Source organism: Pipra filicauda, unplaced genomic scaffold (genome assembly GCF_003945595.2).
Source record: "Pipra filicauda isolate LSUMZ 115617 unplaced genomic scaffold, ASM394559v2 scaffold45_size4122338_pilon, whole genome shotgun sequence".
Classification (NCBI taxonomy): Eukaryota; Metazoa; Chordata; class Aves; order Passeriformes; family Pipridae; genus Pipra; species Pipra filicauda.
Genome location: NW_024104598.1, coordinates 3,740,135 through 3,757,535, shown reverse-complemented (window position 1 = coordinate 3,757,535; position 17,401 = coordinate 3,740,135). Strand labels below are relative to the sequence as shown.

The 17,401-nt window shown below is 38.3% G+C and overlaps 1 protein-coding gene across 2 annotated transcripts in view; it reads right to left on the bottom strand.

Moving 5' to 3' along the window:
* Window positions 1-1,289: 1,289 nt before the first annotated feature.
* Window positions 1,290-17,401, bottom strand: part of ANO1 (anoctamin 1) — a 79,203-nt gene continuing 63,091 nt past the window's right edge. For both annotated transcript variants that reach the window (XM_039386034.1, XM_027732449.2), the window contains 11 exons: window positions 16,550-16,624; window positions 13,370-13,571; window positions 12,143-12,254; window positions 11,933-11,990; window positions 11,722-11,822; window positions 10,942-11,087; window positions 9,654-9,806; window positions 8,039-8,091; window positions 6,222-6,406; window positions 4,858-4,963; window positions 1,290-3,900 (listed from right to left, as the gene is read on the bottom strand). In XM_039386034.1, coding sequence (XP_039241968.1) covers window positions 3,640-3,900; window positions 4,858-4,963; window positions 6,222-6,406; window positions 8,039-8,091; window positions 9,654-9,806; window positions 10,942-11,087; window positions 11,722-11,822; window positions 11,933-11,990; window positions 12,143-12,254; window positions 13,370-13,571; window positions 16,550-16,624 — 1,452 coding nt within the window. In that variant the 3' untranslated portion in view covers window positions 1,290-3,639. The remainder of the gene's footprint in view (window positions 3,901-4,857; window positions 4,964-6,221; window positions 6,407-8,038; window positions 8,092-9,653; window positions 9,807-10,941; window positions 11,088-11,721; window positions 11,823-11,932; window positions 11,991-12,142; window positions 12,255-13,369; window positions 13,572-16,549; window positions 16,625-17,401) is intronic.

Here is a 17,401-nt window from a genome sequence, read left to right as displayed (position 1 = left end):
TTTCCTCTTTAATACATTAGGACTTTGGGTTTGGGATTTTTTTTTCCTCTCTTCGATCAAAGCAGGGCTGGGAAGTGGGATTTTGTACTTACAGTTTTGGGGCAGAAGCAGGCCAAGAACAGGTTGAATGCATGTTCTGGAGATACTGTCATATCAATGCAGAATCCAGCTGTATTTTTACAAATAAAATACTTGTTTTGCTATCTTTCATCCAAGCTGGCCCATACAGTCCCTGGGAGTCACATTGAGGAATGTTCAGGTATCCCTTGGTCACTTCCAGATCCCTGCTTCTCTGTTTTAAGTTTATTTTTTCCCCCGCTCTCTTCCAGTGAATCCTTATTAGCATAATCCTGCCTCAAATTTGCTATTGCTAAAAAACAAACTTGTTTCTACTCACATCCCAAATATGAGAAAACTCTCAGGAGAAGTACCACAACCAACCACAGTGCAAGCCTGTTTTTGGAAGGCATTATCTTATATCTAACAAGGTCTTATTTACTGTTTTGTCTTTAAGAACTGACAAACCCAAACAGTTACCAACTGGGCTGTGATTTACCTGCTTCTGGTGTTCATTTCCTCAGAACAAAATTCCCACCTTCCAACTAAATGCCACGAGTTAGAGTGTTTCATATTTTCTGGCTAGAAAAGGAGGATTGGCACGAAGCCTCATGCTTTGCCTTCTCCCAGAACAGTTAAATGGGAGAAGATGAAAAAATTTCAACCAGTAAAATCAAGTTCTGAGCCCAGCTTTGCCTGTGAAGGTCCCTCAAGGCAGCGAAAGTGTGACATCCACTCTGCTTCCCCTCAGAGTTGAGTCAAAGGAATCCCTGAGCTTCATTCCTTTGGTTTCACCATTCCACTCTTAGTAATTAATCCACTTTTCAAATTAAAAGAACGGAGCAATTAGCATTCTCCCTCGTTAGGAGCCCATTTCAAATGTCCTAGTGAAAGCTCCTACACGCTATGCTCTGCTAAATGCCAAAGATTAAATCAGAAGAAAATGAAAGCTCCCAGGCTAAGAGCCATCACTTAATATTTAGTGTCTACAGTGCAGCCAAAAACTCCCTCTGTGCTCCTGGAGACAGAAGGATTTCAGGGGGGATTCACTTTATCTCCATGTGGGTCTTCCAAGCAGCTCAAAACCCCAGATGTACCTTTGGCTTTGTTAGGAAGATGTCTGTACACTCAGAGCACAAGGAGAGCTGGGAACAGAACCTGTCCCACAGGAAAAACTCTTGCATATTTAAGTTTATTTCAAATAAGTGTTCAAAGGAAAAGAAAAAACCCAATAAACCAAAAAACAAACCAAAACCAAAATAAAACAGATTTAGTATATATTTGCTTTTCTTAAAAAAAATGATTCCATGAAAGAATTTTATAGATATCTAAGTAGTAATACAGATTTTTATATACAAAATTCCATTTCAAACAATTTACTGTACAAAAGAAAGTATAAGCAACTTTTACTATTTCATGATTTCAGCAAATAATGAAAAACTCTGCTAAGTATGTGTTCAGGATATAGTTCTATCATTTACAGGAATGTCAGTATTAAGTTGGGAATACTTTCAGGTGAGTATTTACAAATTAAATCCCCCTTCAAGGACGTTCCCTAAGATTTCTCTTCAGAACAGGTAGTTCAGGTTTGTCTTTCTTCTGGATCTTTTGGGCTACCAAGGAATGAGAGGAAGAACATGTTTTCAACAAGATGTGTGGACAGAATTCTGCTTGAATTATTCCCACTCACAGTCCTTTTGCAGTCAGTGGGCCTGATCTGGTAAAACACTCACTACCAGGAATAACACTTACGTGGGAATAGATCAGGCAGGATTTGGCCCTCCAGTAACACACTATCATAAGTTACAAATTTTAAAAATAGTGACATTCCTGCAAGTCAAAATACAACAGAAACAAGAGTTAACAAAATATAAGCCCTTTATTAATAAAAATCTTTGGTTGGATCAATATTTTAAATAAGCTTCAAGAATATTTGGTTAATACCATTTTCTTTCTTCCACATAATTTCTCTTCTGGTACCTTCTTTGGACAGACTACAGAAAAATATCAAGTTTATCACATACTTTAAAACAAATAAATATATCAAAAGCTAAATATGGCAATTTTTTTTAAAAGTTCTAGCATTAATCTTTAAATTAGTTTGGCAAAAAAAAAAGGAAAAGGAAAAAAGAAATAACCAACTTCTCTTGAAAACAGCCTTTTGACTTTTGGTTTTTTAACAAACCATACAGTAGTTAGACTCTAAAGAAATCTTTCCTTTTTATTTTCTTTTTTCAGTTTTATATTTGCAATGCAAGTGCCACGGACAAGACAAAGCAATAAAAGAAATTAGGTTAATTGCACCAATATTATTTGGAAGTGCAGTTTTATCGGTTGACAAAGCAAAACTAAAATGTATTATGCTTAAAAAGAGTTGTACTGATGGGGTTTAACTAGGCATGGTGGGTAAGGATTTTACACTTATACTTTAGGGAAGCTCCTTGTACAAAAGATAGAGTATTTTAAGACAAAAGAAGAGTCCTGTAACTAACTGAAGGTCTGGTCCTGTAGCCCCAGTGCAGGCAAAACTTCCACTGAAGACAGTGAGTGGGACACGTTTTGGGTTTAACTCCTCTGGCACAGCCCCTGGGAAATGCCATTCAACAGCAGAAAAATCTGTGGGAGAAACTGGGCTGCAGAGACTCCCTTCTCCTGCAGAGGACACAGGGCTACAGGGGAAAACCTGGCTGGGAAAGGGGATGTGCTAAAACAACAGGGAAAAGGGGATTTTCCTCAGCAACAACAGTGTCCGAGTACTGGGCAGGGCAGTGCGAGTCACTGGAGCTCCACGTGTGCTCGTTAGTTCAGGGCATGTCCCAAAATGCTCTGTGATCATCTCCCTGCTGGGAGGATCCCAAAATTGTGCTGCTGCTGCTGCCTGGCCACGAGGGGAGGGAGCTGCTGGGAACTGCAGCCTGGGGCACCGGGGTAGCTCCATCTGCATCAGTCGCCCAGTGGTTAAAAAAAAAAATACTTTCCAGATTCCCTTTCCTGATGGTTCTGAAGGTCTTGGATGCGCAGCAAGTTGCCACAAGTGCCCTAAACACCTGGTGTGACACTGAAGCTCTGCTTGTTTCAGGCACAGAGCTAAACCCAGTCTTGGAAAGCGAGTCAGTCTGGGAGGCTTTACGTGGGTTCTCTCCACTCTAGAGCTGATTTTGCATATAATTTATCAAGTTACCCCATGGACCTTCAAACCTGGGTTTCCAAAAATATTTTGTTATTATTATTATTTAAAATTTACCTTTTACTTCATCCATTAATTAATAGGCTAAGGTCAAATTCTCAGAGAATATCTCTAGCAAGATGTACTAAGTACCTGCATTTATTAATGCACGCCAACGTCAAGAGTGTTATGTAATGATGAAATATAAAAATTCCCTGCATTTACTGCTTGTGCAAAAGAAAAAGAACGTTACCAGAAATAGAATGTGGTCCTCCATGTCTGCAAGAAGGGCATTTCTCACAAAGATGGGAGCGAAATGGCAGCACATCCTTCAACATGCACCAGGTTGTCCATTACTCGAGTCCTGCCCTTTGTGTCTTTGTGGAATGCCCCGACATACTCAGCTCCCTCCTCCTCTACACATCCAGAGGATAGGAATGGCAGGAGGACAAGCTCCCACTGTGGCTCCTGGAGAGTCTGGGGCTGTGATTGTTACAGTTTTCACCTTTTCTCTTGTCCTTGTCTTTCCAGGTTTCCAGCATGTGCAGCTTCCCTTGCTCCTCCCTCATGAAGACCTCCACCATGAGAACCTTCTCTTTGTGAATCTGCTGACTAATGTCCTTGGGAATGTCTGGGATAATCCAGTCCACAAAGTCACTCATAAACATGACCAAGTTCTGGAAATGAAGTTGTGAGAAAATGTCAGCAAGGTCAAATGAAAAGGGTGGCTGTGGGGAAAGGGGCTGGTTTTGGTGTACTCAGGGAGGAAGGATGAAGAAAGGACAATATTTGAGTTGGGATCAGCTGCATGTCACAAGGCTGGTGCTGAACCGAATTCACCTCAACTGCTTGCTCATGCTAGAAAAAAAAAAAACACCTCAGGCTCAGATCTCTGTGATGTCTGTACAAATACTGCCACAGCCACTGAGAATTCCAAAGGAAATACTGGCAGTGATAAATGGCTCAGGAGTTTTGCAGCAAGGAAGGCAGAAGCAAATGCAAGAGGCAAAGTGGTGGCACCTCGTAAAACACATTCCAATTAAATGTTTCTGATTTAAAAACCTTGATTCAAGGGAAGGGGGGGGGGGTCTTTCACAAAAAGATACATATTTTATCCAAAAAAACCCCCATAAATTTCTGAAACAAGTTTTTCAGGTAAGGCAAACTTAAAACACTTGTGTCACAATAACCAACGTCACTGTTGTGATGGAATAATGTAATTTGAGGAAAAATTACAATATTTTGCTTTCTTGTTCAGGTGCAACTTAAACTGTAACTGGGAAAATTTCTGAAATTTCATGTCTTGGCTAGCTCTAAAAATGATTTTGGATGAAATTTATGCTGCTTCATTGAAATTGTTGATGTCCCACGGGAGAAATTGGTGGGACTTAATTAGTATCAGCCTTGTGCTTTGCTGCTCTCTAAAGTCATTAAGTTCTTCTGCACCAAACCAGTTCAGGGAATCCCTGGGGATGGATTTTTCCACTGAGGATATACCTGTACCTGGGTTGGTGGTACGAAGAGGGTGATAAGGATGGGCAAATTTCTTTTGCTTTTCCATGAAACAACTGTGAAAGAAGATATTTCTTTGGCCTAATAACTCATTCCCAAGGGCGGCCTGCAGTGTAACCTACCTGGAAAACTATCACAAAGGCTAATCTTGCTGCTAGGACAGCCCAGAAATCCTTTGAAATGTCATATTTGTTTTCAGACCAGGGGGGTTCTCGATAATCTTTGTATCTGCAAAACAAGACTCAGTAAATCGGTGATGTCATTCAGAAATTTCAGCACTGGGACAAACAATTAATACCAAGGAGTCAAACAATAAGTGGAACTGTCTAAAAGAAAGTTCACTATTACAGCATGATGCTGTAATCAACCTTTCAGAAGCAAGGCACAGCTGAAAGTCTCCCATAACCTTCAAGCTTTACTCACATTTAAAGGTCTTCCATCTTAATACCCTCTGCTTAGTACAAATAGTATCAATTTTTCATAAGATGGAGTAAAATACACAGCTCAGATGATTTATTTTGTTTTAAGATAGGTAAAAGGACAACATCTATTTTTCAAACTAATTTTGAAGGCAAAAATACTGATCTCAGTAAAAACCAGTTCAAAACCACAGCATCCTGTCAATATTTTGAAAGAATTAGGGCCCCATATTTTCAAATGATTTAAAAGTCCTTGAACTATTAAAGAACTGATGGAATGGCAAGAAGAAAGTGCCTGGGATTAGAAAGCAAATAAACTTGGCATTTTGCTTTTAGACCATGACACTGACACTGCTGTTCAGTGAGTTCTGTGCTAAAACCTGTTTGCCAGCCTCATTCATCCTGTGCCCAGAGATCACCAGAAGGGAACCAGGAGAAAGTAAAAGCAAGCAAAGGTAATACTTATGCAATTTTGGTTGTTTTTTTTTTTCCCTTTCATCTTAGAGTTTTTAGATTTTTCTGTTTAAAGGTCATTGCAGCCAATTAACTTGCACTGTCAAATATATAAAGAATATAAATGTGATATGTATGTTTATATAAAACACAATTATTATTTTATATAAATAAATATAAATATAATATTATTATAAATAATAATCTAAAATATAAAATATATATATAAATTAATATATAAAATATTTAAAAATATATAAAAACAATATTATTATAAAGGCAAGGTTTTTTTTCCCCTGATCAATTTCTGTAAGTTTTCACTACATGTGAAAGTCATCTTTCTTTTTTTTTCTCCCCTGGAATGTCTCTTTCCTCCTTGTTCTCTTTGCACGGACAAACAGTGAATTTAACTAATGCTAATCTCCATTTCCCAAAAGAGAAGCAGCAATTCATATTCAGGCTTTGTGATTGCTTAACATGTAAGCCAGGGTGTTCAAGACAATGGATATAAAGCCTACCAAGGTGCTAAAAAGGAACTGAAAATACAAGGGATGTAAAAATTTGCCACGTCCTCGGCCGGCTGCGAAAACACTTCATATCATTGAAGGGAGTACCTGCATATCTGGACCTCGTAGCCAAGATCCAAGGGGTCGTTTGGAGCTGTTCCTGCTTGGAAATCGCTGACATTAAAAGAGGATAGTGTATGGTTGACGAAGCCATGCATGGTGCCATTCTCACTGTACATGTACAGGTACACGAGGCGTGGAATGAAGTCGGATGTGAATGAGATCACAAATGCCTAAGCCACAAGAGTAAAGAGTGAGCGCAATATCCAGGCACTGCTTCGTTTAATAACACCCTCATTAATTGCCCAAACAACTCGTGCAACTCAGGGGACGCTGCAGCCTTCAGGGCCCTAAAAATGGGGCGTTCACTGCTGCAACAAGGCTCTGTTTGCTGCTCTGCTCTTCTGAGTCGCAGCATATTAGACGGAGTAATTCCACGCCAACTGAGATATCCGTGGATCATCCGAGCCCCCCAGAGCACGGAGCAGCTGTACCCCCAGCACCAGAGGAGAGCTAACACAGCACTGCTTCCCCTTGCCCCAGTCACAGCTTGTCCCTGGTGCATTGCACAAGGTCCAACTGATTGATTTCCAAGCGCTTTTCCTGTCCTGCAAACAACCGGCAGTGAATCGACTCTTCAAGTTCTCGTTGCGCCGCAAAAGGGCCATTAATTGTGTGTGGTTTTTTAACTCCATCAAGATAAAAGGATGAGCAGACGGAGCCCAGTTTTATTTTTGTGGTCACAGAAATTGCATTTCAGTCGGTTATTTAAATTTTTTTTTTTGTTTTGTTTTTTTTTTTTTTTTTTAAAAAAGATTGTACAGAAAATGCACAACAGCCAATTTGGCTGAGTTCTCCATAACTTTAGCCTTCCTCATTTATCATTATTGTGAAACATTCTCAGTGGCATAAATCTCATGTACATGTGGAACAAACACAGTACAAAATGTTTTATTTATTTTATGGTAAAGAGGAATAGTACATTGACCAAAGAGGGAAAAATAACACTGACAAAGAGACTACACAGAAGAAAAGAGAAAAAACATAGAGAAATTATTTCCAAAGAAAAAGAGGAGAAATAGTAAAGACAAACTAAGGCAGCAGACCAAATAACCAAAAGAATGGTTTTGCCACAGCCCAACAGACCCCTGGGGACAAACTGAAGGAATTTTCGGTCTGGATAATGTAAAAAAAAAAACCCAAGTGAGTCTATGGACATGTGGCCATAAGCCCCACACAGTCCCTGGTTTGCTGCACTGCAAACAGCTTTTGTTTTCGTCTTTCCCCAGCTGGGGTGCAAGAAGGATGATCATTGTGGATGTCTATTCCTATAGAGTACTAGAGAAGCACAAACATTAATATATCCAGGTGTGCTAAATTTTTCTAAGGGCTGGGATGTGGATTTTGATGTTGAAATAAAAATATTTTCAGGGTTTTCAGCACTCTCTGGGTGGGAGCATTGGGCAGATTTTCAACGGAGGGACACTGTGCTCTGAGGAGCTGAACTGATTCTCATCTCATACCAGACCCAAAATAGCACTGAAATTAAAAAATACATCATCTTAGTGAAAGTATTTCAAAGGAGCAAAAGTAAGCAGCCGTGGTCATATTTGTTTGAAGGGCAAAGCTGTTTTATGAAAACATTACGGAGAAAAAGCTGCAATGACTAGCTACTATTTTATATTATTGCTACTACTATCACAACTTTAAAATAAACACTGCAGCTAATTCTCTGATAGTCCCAAAAGTTTCTAAATCATATACTTTCACTTGATTTAAGGGATTTATGCTGAAATAAAACTAATGGAGCAGAATGGAAAAGCCGGCCTATTGAATTCAAGTTTTGTTCATGCTGATCTACTTACGTTTATGATGACAGCAAGCTTTCCAATCCCTCTGAGGATGTTATACCAGATTCCTAAGGAAAGAGACAGACATGTAAATCCTGTTCTAGTCCCTAAAATTACATAAATTACATTTTTAGTTAACAGTGTTAAGGGCACCCAAACTACAGTTATATTTTAAATAAAAAAAGAACAAATTATAAGAAATGAATTTAATGACCTGTAAGCAAAGGGAGCCCAAATCTGTCTTCCAAAGCTATGTTTGAGCACCTGTTTTTTTTTTATTTTTTTTTTTTAGGTTTTAAGCTAAAAGCTTCTTTGAGGAAGAGGAAGGCAAGTGTGAGAGAGAGAGAGGAATGCTTGGCATAAAAGGGAGATGTAGGTGGCTTTACACAGGGTGATGTCCCTGGAAGGCTCCTCCAGCCTGGCTTTCTGGCAGAGCACACACAAACCAGCCTGGGCAGAGCACAGAACTTCAGGAAAAGGTATGAGAGTGTCTGTGGAAGCAGGGATAGACCTCTGTTTGTGGTTACCCACTGCCTTAGGCAGGTGGGACCTTGTCCCTCTCCTGATCCTGACAATCCCTGTGCTAAAAAACTTGTCTGCTTTGTCTGTGGCCCTCTCAGTGTGACTTCAGGATGTCTCTGAAAGAAGTGAGGTTCTTTCACCCACAAGACCAGTATTAAATTGCAGCGAATTGCAATTAACATCCTCTCAAAAACAAATTAAAAAAAACCCCCAAATCCAAACCCCACCACAACCAAAAAACCAACAACACCCTCCCCACCACCTCCACCAGCAACCCACAGCATCAAATCAGGCAGCCACAAAAAAAACCACCCCCAAAGCAAAGTCATGGCAAAGCCCTTGACAAAACATGATGTGTTCTTCAAGTTTAGGGTGATCCCAGGGCACAGGGATGAGCCCATGGAAAAGCTCTGCCTGGACAACAGCAGAATGAACCCTGAGTTTAGTAACAGGCCACAAACTTCTCTGCTCTCGTTGGCCGGCTGTGTAATAAAGACAATTGTTTTATTTCTATTTTTATTTTAACGACCTTTTTTAGTCACAAATAACCAACATTTGGGAGAAACAGCTTCCTTGTCACATACACCCGGAGCTGTTGGGCCCCCCCCAGTAAGGGGGCAACTGGTCTGTACAGCAGAGCCCAGTTCCAGCCACATTCACTGCAGCTTTCACCCTTCTGATGTTCTTGCTGAGTAGGGATACATTTACTCACAGCCTTCTGAATCTCCTCTCACTCCCAAGGGTGTTTCTGAGGCCAGTCCAGAGTTATTAAACACAGAAAGTTTTGCTTCTGCAAGAAAACTGCATTGCCGGGAAGGGCCGTTGTTGTGCAGAAGCATGTGAGATATTTTGCCACTGCATTGATTGCTTTGATTTAAAAAGTGATAATGTTTGCTTAATAAAATATTAATCCGAATTTAAAGCTCTGGTCTTCCTATTTTAAAAGCAAAGCCTCGATGAGTTATGGCGGTTCACAGCTAAGCCACAGCCTAATGTTTTGAATTTTCCTATAAATATCTTCCTGTTATTGAAACTAACTCAGCACAACAACATCCTGCCATCAATCCAGGAATAAGCAAACAGGGATACAGCAGCAATAAGCACTTACCTATATCCTTTGCTCTCACTGCTACCGGTCTCCTCAGCTCAGTAACAAACTTTTTGGCATCCAGACGGATTTCAATGATGTTGTTCAATAAAGCAAACAAAGGTGCCAGAGGGAAGGACGCAACGAACAAAGTCACAAACCCAAACTGGATAACTGGAAAGGAAAAGAAACCCTTTCAGTGGCTGTGGGCAGTATTTACCAAATGCTTCCAGCACCACGTCAGTGCCATCCCCCAACGTCTGACAAGATGACAAGTTCTGGGAGATTAAATCCCATTTTCTGCGTCAGGCACAGTTTGCATGATGGCTGCTCCACTCAGGCATGGAAAGGGCCCGTTGCCACCTCACAAAACACGAGGAAAAGTAACCACAAGGATGGGGAAGCTCCTAAAACAATTTTTCCATGGGCAAGGCTGGCACAGGAATGACCTGAGGGAGCGGGGTTATGGCAGCAACAGTGTCAGCTCTGCCTAAACTTGCCACGTTCCACCTGGCAGGTTTTTAGCCTTCACCAATCCCACTGGAAGCTTTGGAAAGGACACGACTGATTCTCTGCCTCTGCTGGGAATAACTTGCTTCCTACAACCTGGGATGTATCTGCTTTTTGTTTGCTGAGGATGTTGCACTGATGTCATGCTCATCCTGGCACTGCCAGTGCCCCATCTTTCTCTGCCTCTGTTACTTCCAAATGCTGATCTCAGTAACTGCATCTTTTCTTATTTTTAGGAACTGACAGCATGACCTCTTAGCCTGTAGCATTAGATTTCCATCTGTTTCAAGTGCTCTGAACATCAAGGTCACCACATATTCTAATTTATCTCATTCAATATAAGGCATTACTTGAAAAAAAAAAAATTAAGTGTGATCTGTTGAGTACAGCCTGGCCTAGAGACACATCTCTCTTTCAGAAGATTTAGACCAGATTTCAGAAAAAAACCCAAAGACTCTGGTGTGGAAATTATCAAACCTTAATTAAGTAATTTATTTCCTATGGTGATAAAATATGCCACTTAATCATTTGCATTTGAAACTTGGCAGTGACATGTCACGTGGCTTGAAAGAAAATATCTACAATATCGTGCTAAAGTAAGGGCTTGTGAACAGCAGGGAGCACAATTCAGCCCTCAAGCAGCCAGGGCTGGCTGAAACATGCTGCAATCCAAGACTGTGCACGTCAATAATTAAGTTACCCTCATGTCCACCGAATCTGCAGTTCGAAAAGCTCTGCCCTCCATCCCAATTAGTCGGAATAATTACGGCTTAAAATGCCTTCTTTCCACCCCACTCACTCATTTCCATGTATTCAGGGGTGAGCCCAGCAAAAGGCTCCAGGTTATAGTCCACTTCATAACGCTGCTTTTTTTTCATGTGCTCTTCATGGTCCAAAGAGCGCCGACGCTTTAATTTCAAGTATCGGATAAATTTCTTCATTTTTCTGAGGGAAGTGGAAATGATTCAGTTACAATTCCATCCTCTGCTCGTTTCTCAGTTATTTACATTAACAGGCATGACATTTTCATAATTCTTACATAATTTCATAACGCTTGCACTGAACTTATTTTCATAAGAACTGTGCAAGAGCCACAATGTGCTAGAAGTATATTAGGTGTATACTATAAAAGTATACATCAAAGGGGTCAGGCACTAAAATAGGGTTGTAATTGAATCACTTGTTCACCATGACACCTCTTGCTAACCAGCAGGAAAGCAACAGATTGCCCAGCACTTTTGAAAGACACCTGCATTGCTGGATGCATCGTAGCAAGGATGCAGCTACTCCCAGTCACAGAAGCATGGAATCCCGGAATGGTTTGGGTTGGAAGGGACCTTAAAGCTCATCTTGTTCCATGGGCAGGGACACCTTCCACTAGACCAGGTTTCTGGTCATTCCGTTCTGCTTTGAAGCCCCCTCAGCTCCTGCTGCTCTACAAACACAGACTTACTGAAAAATCTTTCACGCAGCCTTGTGAGCCACGTTCACATCCAGGGGCAGTGGACACACACAGTGCACTGTAAAAAACATTTGTTTAAAAAAAAAAAAAGAAAAGAAAACAAAAGTCTCTACTTACGGGATGCCAATCTCAAACAAATTGTTCTGAATCAGCTGCTTGCCCAGCATGATAATACTGAGCTGGATGCACAACTCCATCAGGCAACCGCCCGGAGCACACTGGGGTGGAGAGGGGAAAGGACAGTCAGAACAACCTGCTGCATCCCTGTGGCAGAGGCAGAGGGTGCTCCCACCCGGCAGGATCACAGACGGGCTGGAAATGCAATTACCTCTTCCATCCGGAAAGAATGGAAAATGTAGACGTAGTCACCTGGACGTCCAACAAATCTAGGGCACAATGGTCAGAGTTAATATATTTTATACTTCCTGATATTTTGTTCTTAGAGCAATTTATGTCACAATCCACGCCTTTGAGTGGGACCACCTGATGTTTGGGCCTGAAAAGCTGAAACCCTGAGCAGCCCTTGGGCATCACTCACCGGCCCTTGAAGAAGGCGACGTAGAAAATCGGGGTGTAGGCATTGACGAATTTCAGCAGGAAAGCCTTGAAAATCAGCCTCTCTTCGAAGTTCTTGTCAGTTTTTGGCACCTCTGGAACCAATGTGACATGGATAAAAAAAGCGTTAAGGAATTCTCCTACCTCCAATACTTCAAGATCTCATGAATAGATTTTGGGAAAACATCCTTTAAACAAAGGGGTTTTTATGTATAGCCTTATATATATGTATGTATACATGTATATCTGTATTTTTTATATACATATAAAATATAATAAATGTATTATATAATATATATGTATATATATGTATCTATATATACTTTATATATATATAAAATATATTTTATAGATATTTTATATATAATGTATATTTATATAATATATATAATGTATATTTATATATAAAAATATATTTAGATATAATATATATTTATTTATATATAATATACATTTATATATAAAATATATATTATATAGTTATATATTTTTATATATTTTATATATATAATGTATATTATGTATATTTATATATAAAATATATTTATTTATATATAATATATATTTATATATTTTATATATATTTATATATAAAAATATATTTATAATATATATTTTTATATAAAATATATATTTATATATTTTATATATTTTATATATATAATGCATATTGTGTATATTTATATATAAAATATATATTTATATATAAAATATATATTATATATTTATATATTTTTATATCTTTTATATATATAATGTATAGTATGTCTATTTATATATATTCTCTCTCAATATATAAATATATATATTTATTGAGGTGATATCTATCTATATCTTTCTATAATATCTATATAATCTATACATCTATATATAAAATCAGTATAATATCTATCTATCTATATTATATCTATATCTCTATCTCTTGAGGTGGGTGGTCAGTCTGCTGAGGATCCCACCATTCAGACACATTACAACAGTAATTCCAGTTTCATTCCACACCTGGCTGACCTTCACGACAATCATTTGCAGACGGATGAAAACTCACTTGAAAAGGTTCCTGAACCCTTTTTTTACCGGCGCTTTTTGGAAACGACTCAAAAAGTTTTTTTTTTCCCTACGGTGTTTTTTTTAGCACCCTTTTTCTGCACTTTTCCACGTCCTCCTCGTTTAGAACCGGCCTAGCAAGTACCGGCCGAGGGCCTAAACCCACCGATCTGCGTGAGCCACCTGGCGATGCAGCCGTAGACCTCGTCCAGGATGATGATGACGACCAGGTTGATGATGACGGCGGTGGCGGTGACGGTGACGCGGACGCTGGAGCGCCCCGAGGGCGTGGAGCTGATGGCCAAGGCGGCGGCCGTGGAGATCCGGTAGATGATGACTCCGAACACGATGGCGAACGTCAGCCCGACCTGCCGGGGAGAACGGCCCGGCCTTTGGTGAGAGATCCAACGGAAAAAGGCTCCGTCTGGGACTCAGCAACAGCCTCAAATATAGGATCTCTGGGCCACATCCCAGCTCCACTCAACTCCTGCACTAAACGCTCCCAAACACTTGGATGAGCTGCGGGAAAAGATCCTCCTTCGCGAAGGACTTGAGAATCACTCGGAAAAAGGGACACGACGAAGCCACAATCACACGCAAAAGGCTTGTTTTTTTAAAGGCACCCAAAGGTGAACTGCTTGCTTAGTAGTATCAAAAACATTAAATATTACTAATTTGTAAATACTGAGCACTAAATACTAAAGTACTATTTATTACTAATTAATATAAATATAAATAGTAATTAAAAGTATTGGTGGGCTTGCTTTCGGTCCAGACACCAACAGCATCTTGCTTATTAGTATTTAAAAAAATGATATATCACTAATTGCTAAATACTGAACAATAAATACTCAAATATTTTCTATTACTAATTAACATAAATATAAATACTAATTTAAAAGTATTAGTGGGCTTGTTTTCAGCCCTGACATCAACAGTCTCTTGCTTACTAGTATTAAAAAAAATACTGTATATCACTAATAACTAAAAAGTAAAATATTATCTATTACTAATTAATATAAATACTAATTAAAAATATTAGTGGGCTTGCTTTCAGGCCTGACACACACAGCACCTTGCTTATTAGTATTTTAAAAAATTATATATTACTAATTGTTAAATACTGAATAATAAATACTAAATTATTATCTATTACTGATTAATATAAATATCAATACTAATTAGAAGTATTAGTGGGCTTGCTTTCAGCCCTGACACCAACAGCATCTTGCTTAGCAGTATTAAAAAAAACCCCATATATTACTAATAACTAGATAGTAAAATATTATCTATTGCTAATTAATATAAATATAAATACTAATTAAAAGTATTAGTGGGCTTGCTTTCAACCCTGATACCAACAGCATCTTGCTTAGTAGTATTTTAAAAAAATTATATATTACTAATTGCTAAATACTGAACATTAAATTAAAAAATATTATCTATTACTAATGAATATAAATACTAATTAAAAATATTAGTGGGGTTGCTTTCAAGCCTGACACCAACAGCCTCTTGCTTAGTAGAATTAAAAAAAATCCTATATATCACTAATAACTAAATAGTAAAATATTATCTATTACTAATGAATATAAATACTAATTAAAAATATTAGTTGGGTTGCTTTCAGCCCTGACACCAACAGCATCTTGCTTAACAGTATTAAAAAGAATACTATATATTGCTAATAACTAAATAGTTAAATATTATCTATTATTAATGAAAATAAATACAATTAAAAGTATTAGTGGGCTTGTTTTCAGCCCTGACATCAACAGCCTCTTGCTTAGTAGTATTAAAAAAAATCCTGTATATCAGTAATAACTAAATAGTAAAATATTATCTATTACTAATGAATATAAGTACTAATTAAAAATATTATTGCCATTGCCTTCAGGCCTGACACACGCAGCACCTTGCTTATTAATATTTTTAAAAATTATATATTACTAATTGCTAAATACTGAACAATAAATACTCAAACATTATGTATTACTAATTAATATAAATACTAATTTAAAAGTATTAGTGGGCTTGCTTTCAGCCCTGACAGCCACAGTACCCTTCTTAATAGTATTAAAAAAACTTTATATATTACTAATTGCTAAGTACTGAGCACTAAATACTAAAATATTATTTATTACTAATTAATATAAACATCAATACTAATTAAAAGTATTGGTGGGCTTGCTTTCAGCCCTGACACCAACAGCATCTTGCTTAGGAGTATTAAAAAAAAAATTACGTATTACTAATAACCAAATACTGAACACTAAAGAGTAAAATATTATCTATCAATAATTAACATAAATCCATATTAAAATTATTAGTGGGCTTGCTTTCAGCCCTGACAGCAATAGCATATACACATGGTATTTCCTCTATTAGTATAAAAAAGCCATGTTTGAAAAAAAAATAGGTGTATTTCTGCTTAACTCTAACACAAGCCTTCAAATCCCTTACTCAGGCTTGTTGTGCTTTCACAATCACGAACTGAAATTAAACCTGATTAAATCAACACAATTCCTGGCAAAGTAAAATCTCACTCAGTTTTTCATTGTTTAAATGGAGGAATAATTTTAAAAGGTGGTTCTTATAAGGTCCTGATTCTTCGGCTGAGAATATTAGATTTGCTGCACTTCCATTCTCTAAAAATGCAAACATTAAAAAAAAACACAACTCCAAAACAAAATCCCTATCCCCTAAAAAAACCCCCAATCATTTTAGTTTAGTCTGGAGAATTCTACTTTTGGAAAGGGCTTAAGCTTTTTTTTTTTTATCTGCCTGCCAATCTGTTCCATATCTTGAGTTATTGTCATTTCTGTCAACATTTGTTTTAAATGCTTATGCTTTATCAGCAAATGGAAGAAGGGCTGTTCTCATCATTATTTTACCTTTTTCTTGAATTAAGTGCTCTGTTTGCAATTCTCCTGTTAGATGGGGTAACTCCAAACCTGACTGATGCATTAAAAATCCTTGCCATCATGATTGCAACTGGCAACCTCATTTCTTTCAGAGTTTGGTATTAAAGTGGGGCTGTTTTCTACTTCCTGGCCACCTCCTGACAGGCTTTGTCCCATCAGTGGTGGTGGGAATCTCCATTTCTGTGCCCTCATTTTCCCCTGCCCTAATTTAGGATTCTTTTTTCTTTACTGGGAAGAGACGGCGAAGTAGAAATTCAAGCCCTTGAAAAGATTTTAGATTATGAAACAATAAAATGCTTGAGTTTTTTTCAAGTGGGGAAAAAGCCACTGCGAACCACATCTCCACCTGATAAAGTCTCACTAATGTTTCCATCACTCCTATTCTACACAATGACTCAGTAACAAAAATTTCAGGCGCTTACCATGAAGATGATGCCAACAAAATTGGTTAGATAGGCTGGAAAACGGTCCTTCCACGTCAGCTTTTCTTTATCTGTCTAAAATTTTTTTTTTGAGGAGGGAAAAACAAAAAAAAAAAGGCACGTTTAAAGAAAAAAAAAAAAAAAAGGAGCGTGTGATTTTGCACGTGTGACAAAAACAAAGAGGGGCAAGAAAAGGCTGGCAAAAACACAACCAGTCAGAAGATGCAGACACAGTGTTTACAGCTACAATTCCACACAGGCAAATTGTTTACTCCAGATCCAGGTTCAAACTGGTCAAGGGCCTGCACTGGGAGTATAAATAAACCAGATTTTTTTTTTCTGTATACTTTTTTTGAAGGAAACATGCAAATAGGCTGTCAGAAAGCATGAAGTAAGGTCTCTCTTACTGTTAAATATTTTCTTTTGCTTCCCCTAGAAAAAACTCTCCTCCTTCCTCTCTCCCTCCCCAGTTAACATTTGCAGCTTTGTAGCTGCATAACTGGCTCACTTGAAATACAGATTTAAGTATGATATGGAGTAACTCCAAGGTGAACTTATAGAGTTGACAGGGAAGATCTTTTTTGGTGTGTGGTATGAGACTTCAAATTCCTTGGATATGAGTGATTTTTAACTATCCCCTTGGTATTCAATGGGTCACACCAACAGGAGTTAACATGCCCATGGCAGGGGGTTGGAATGAGACGGTCTTGAAGGTCCCTTCCAACCCAAGCCATTCTGTGATTCTGTGTATAAAAAGTCTTTGTAGAACTCCCTAAATCCAGTCAACCAGCCACTGCCTGAATTTGGCCCTGAAAAATTCCTTTAGAACAGTGTTGCTCATCCAGAGTCCTT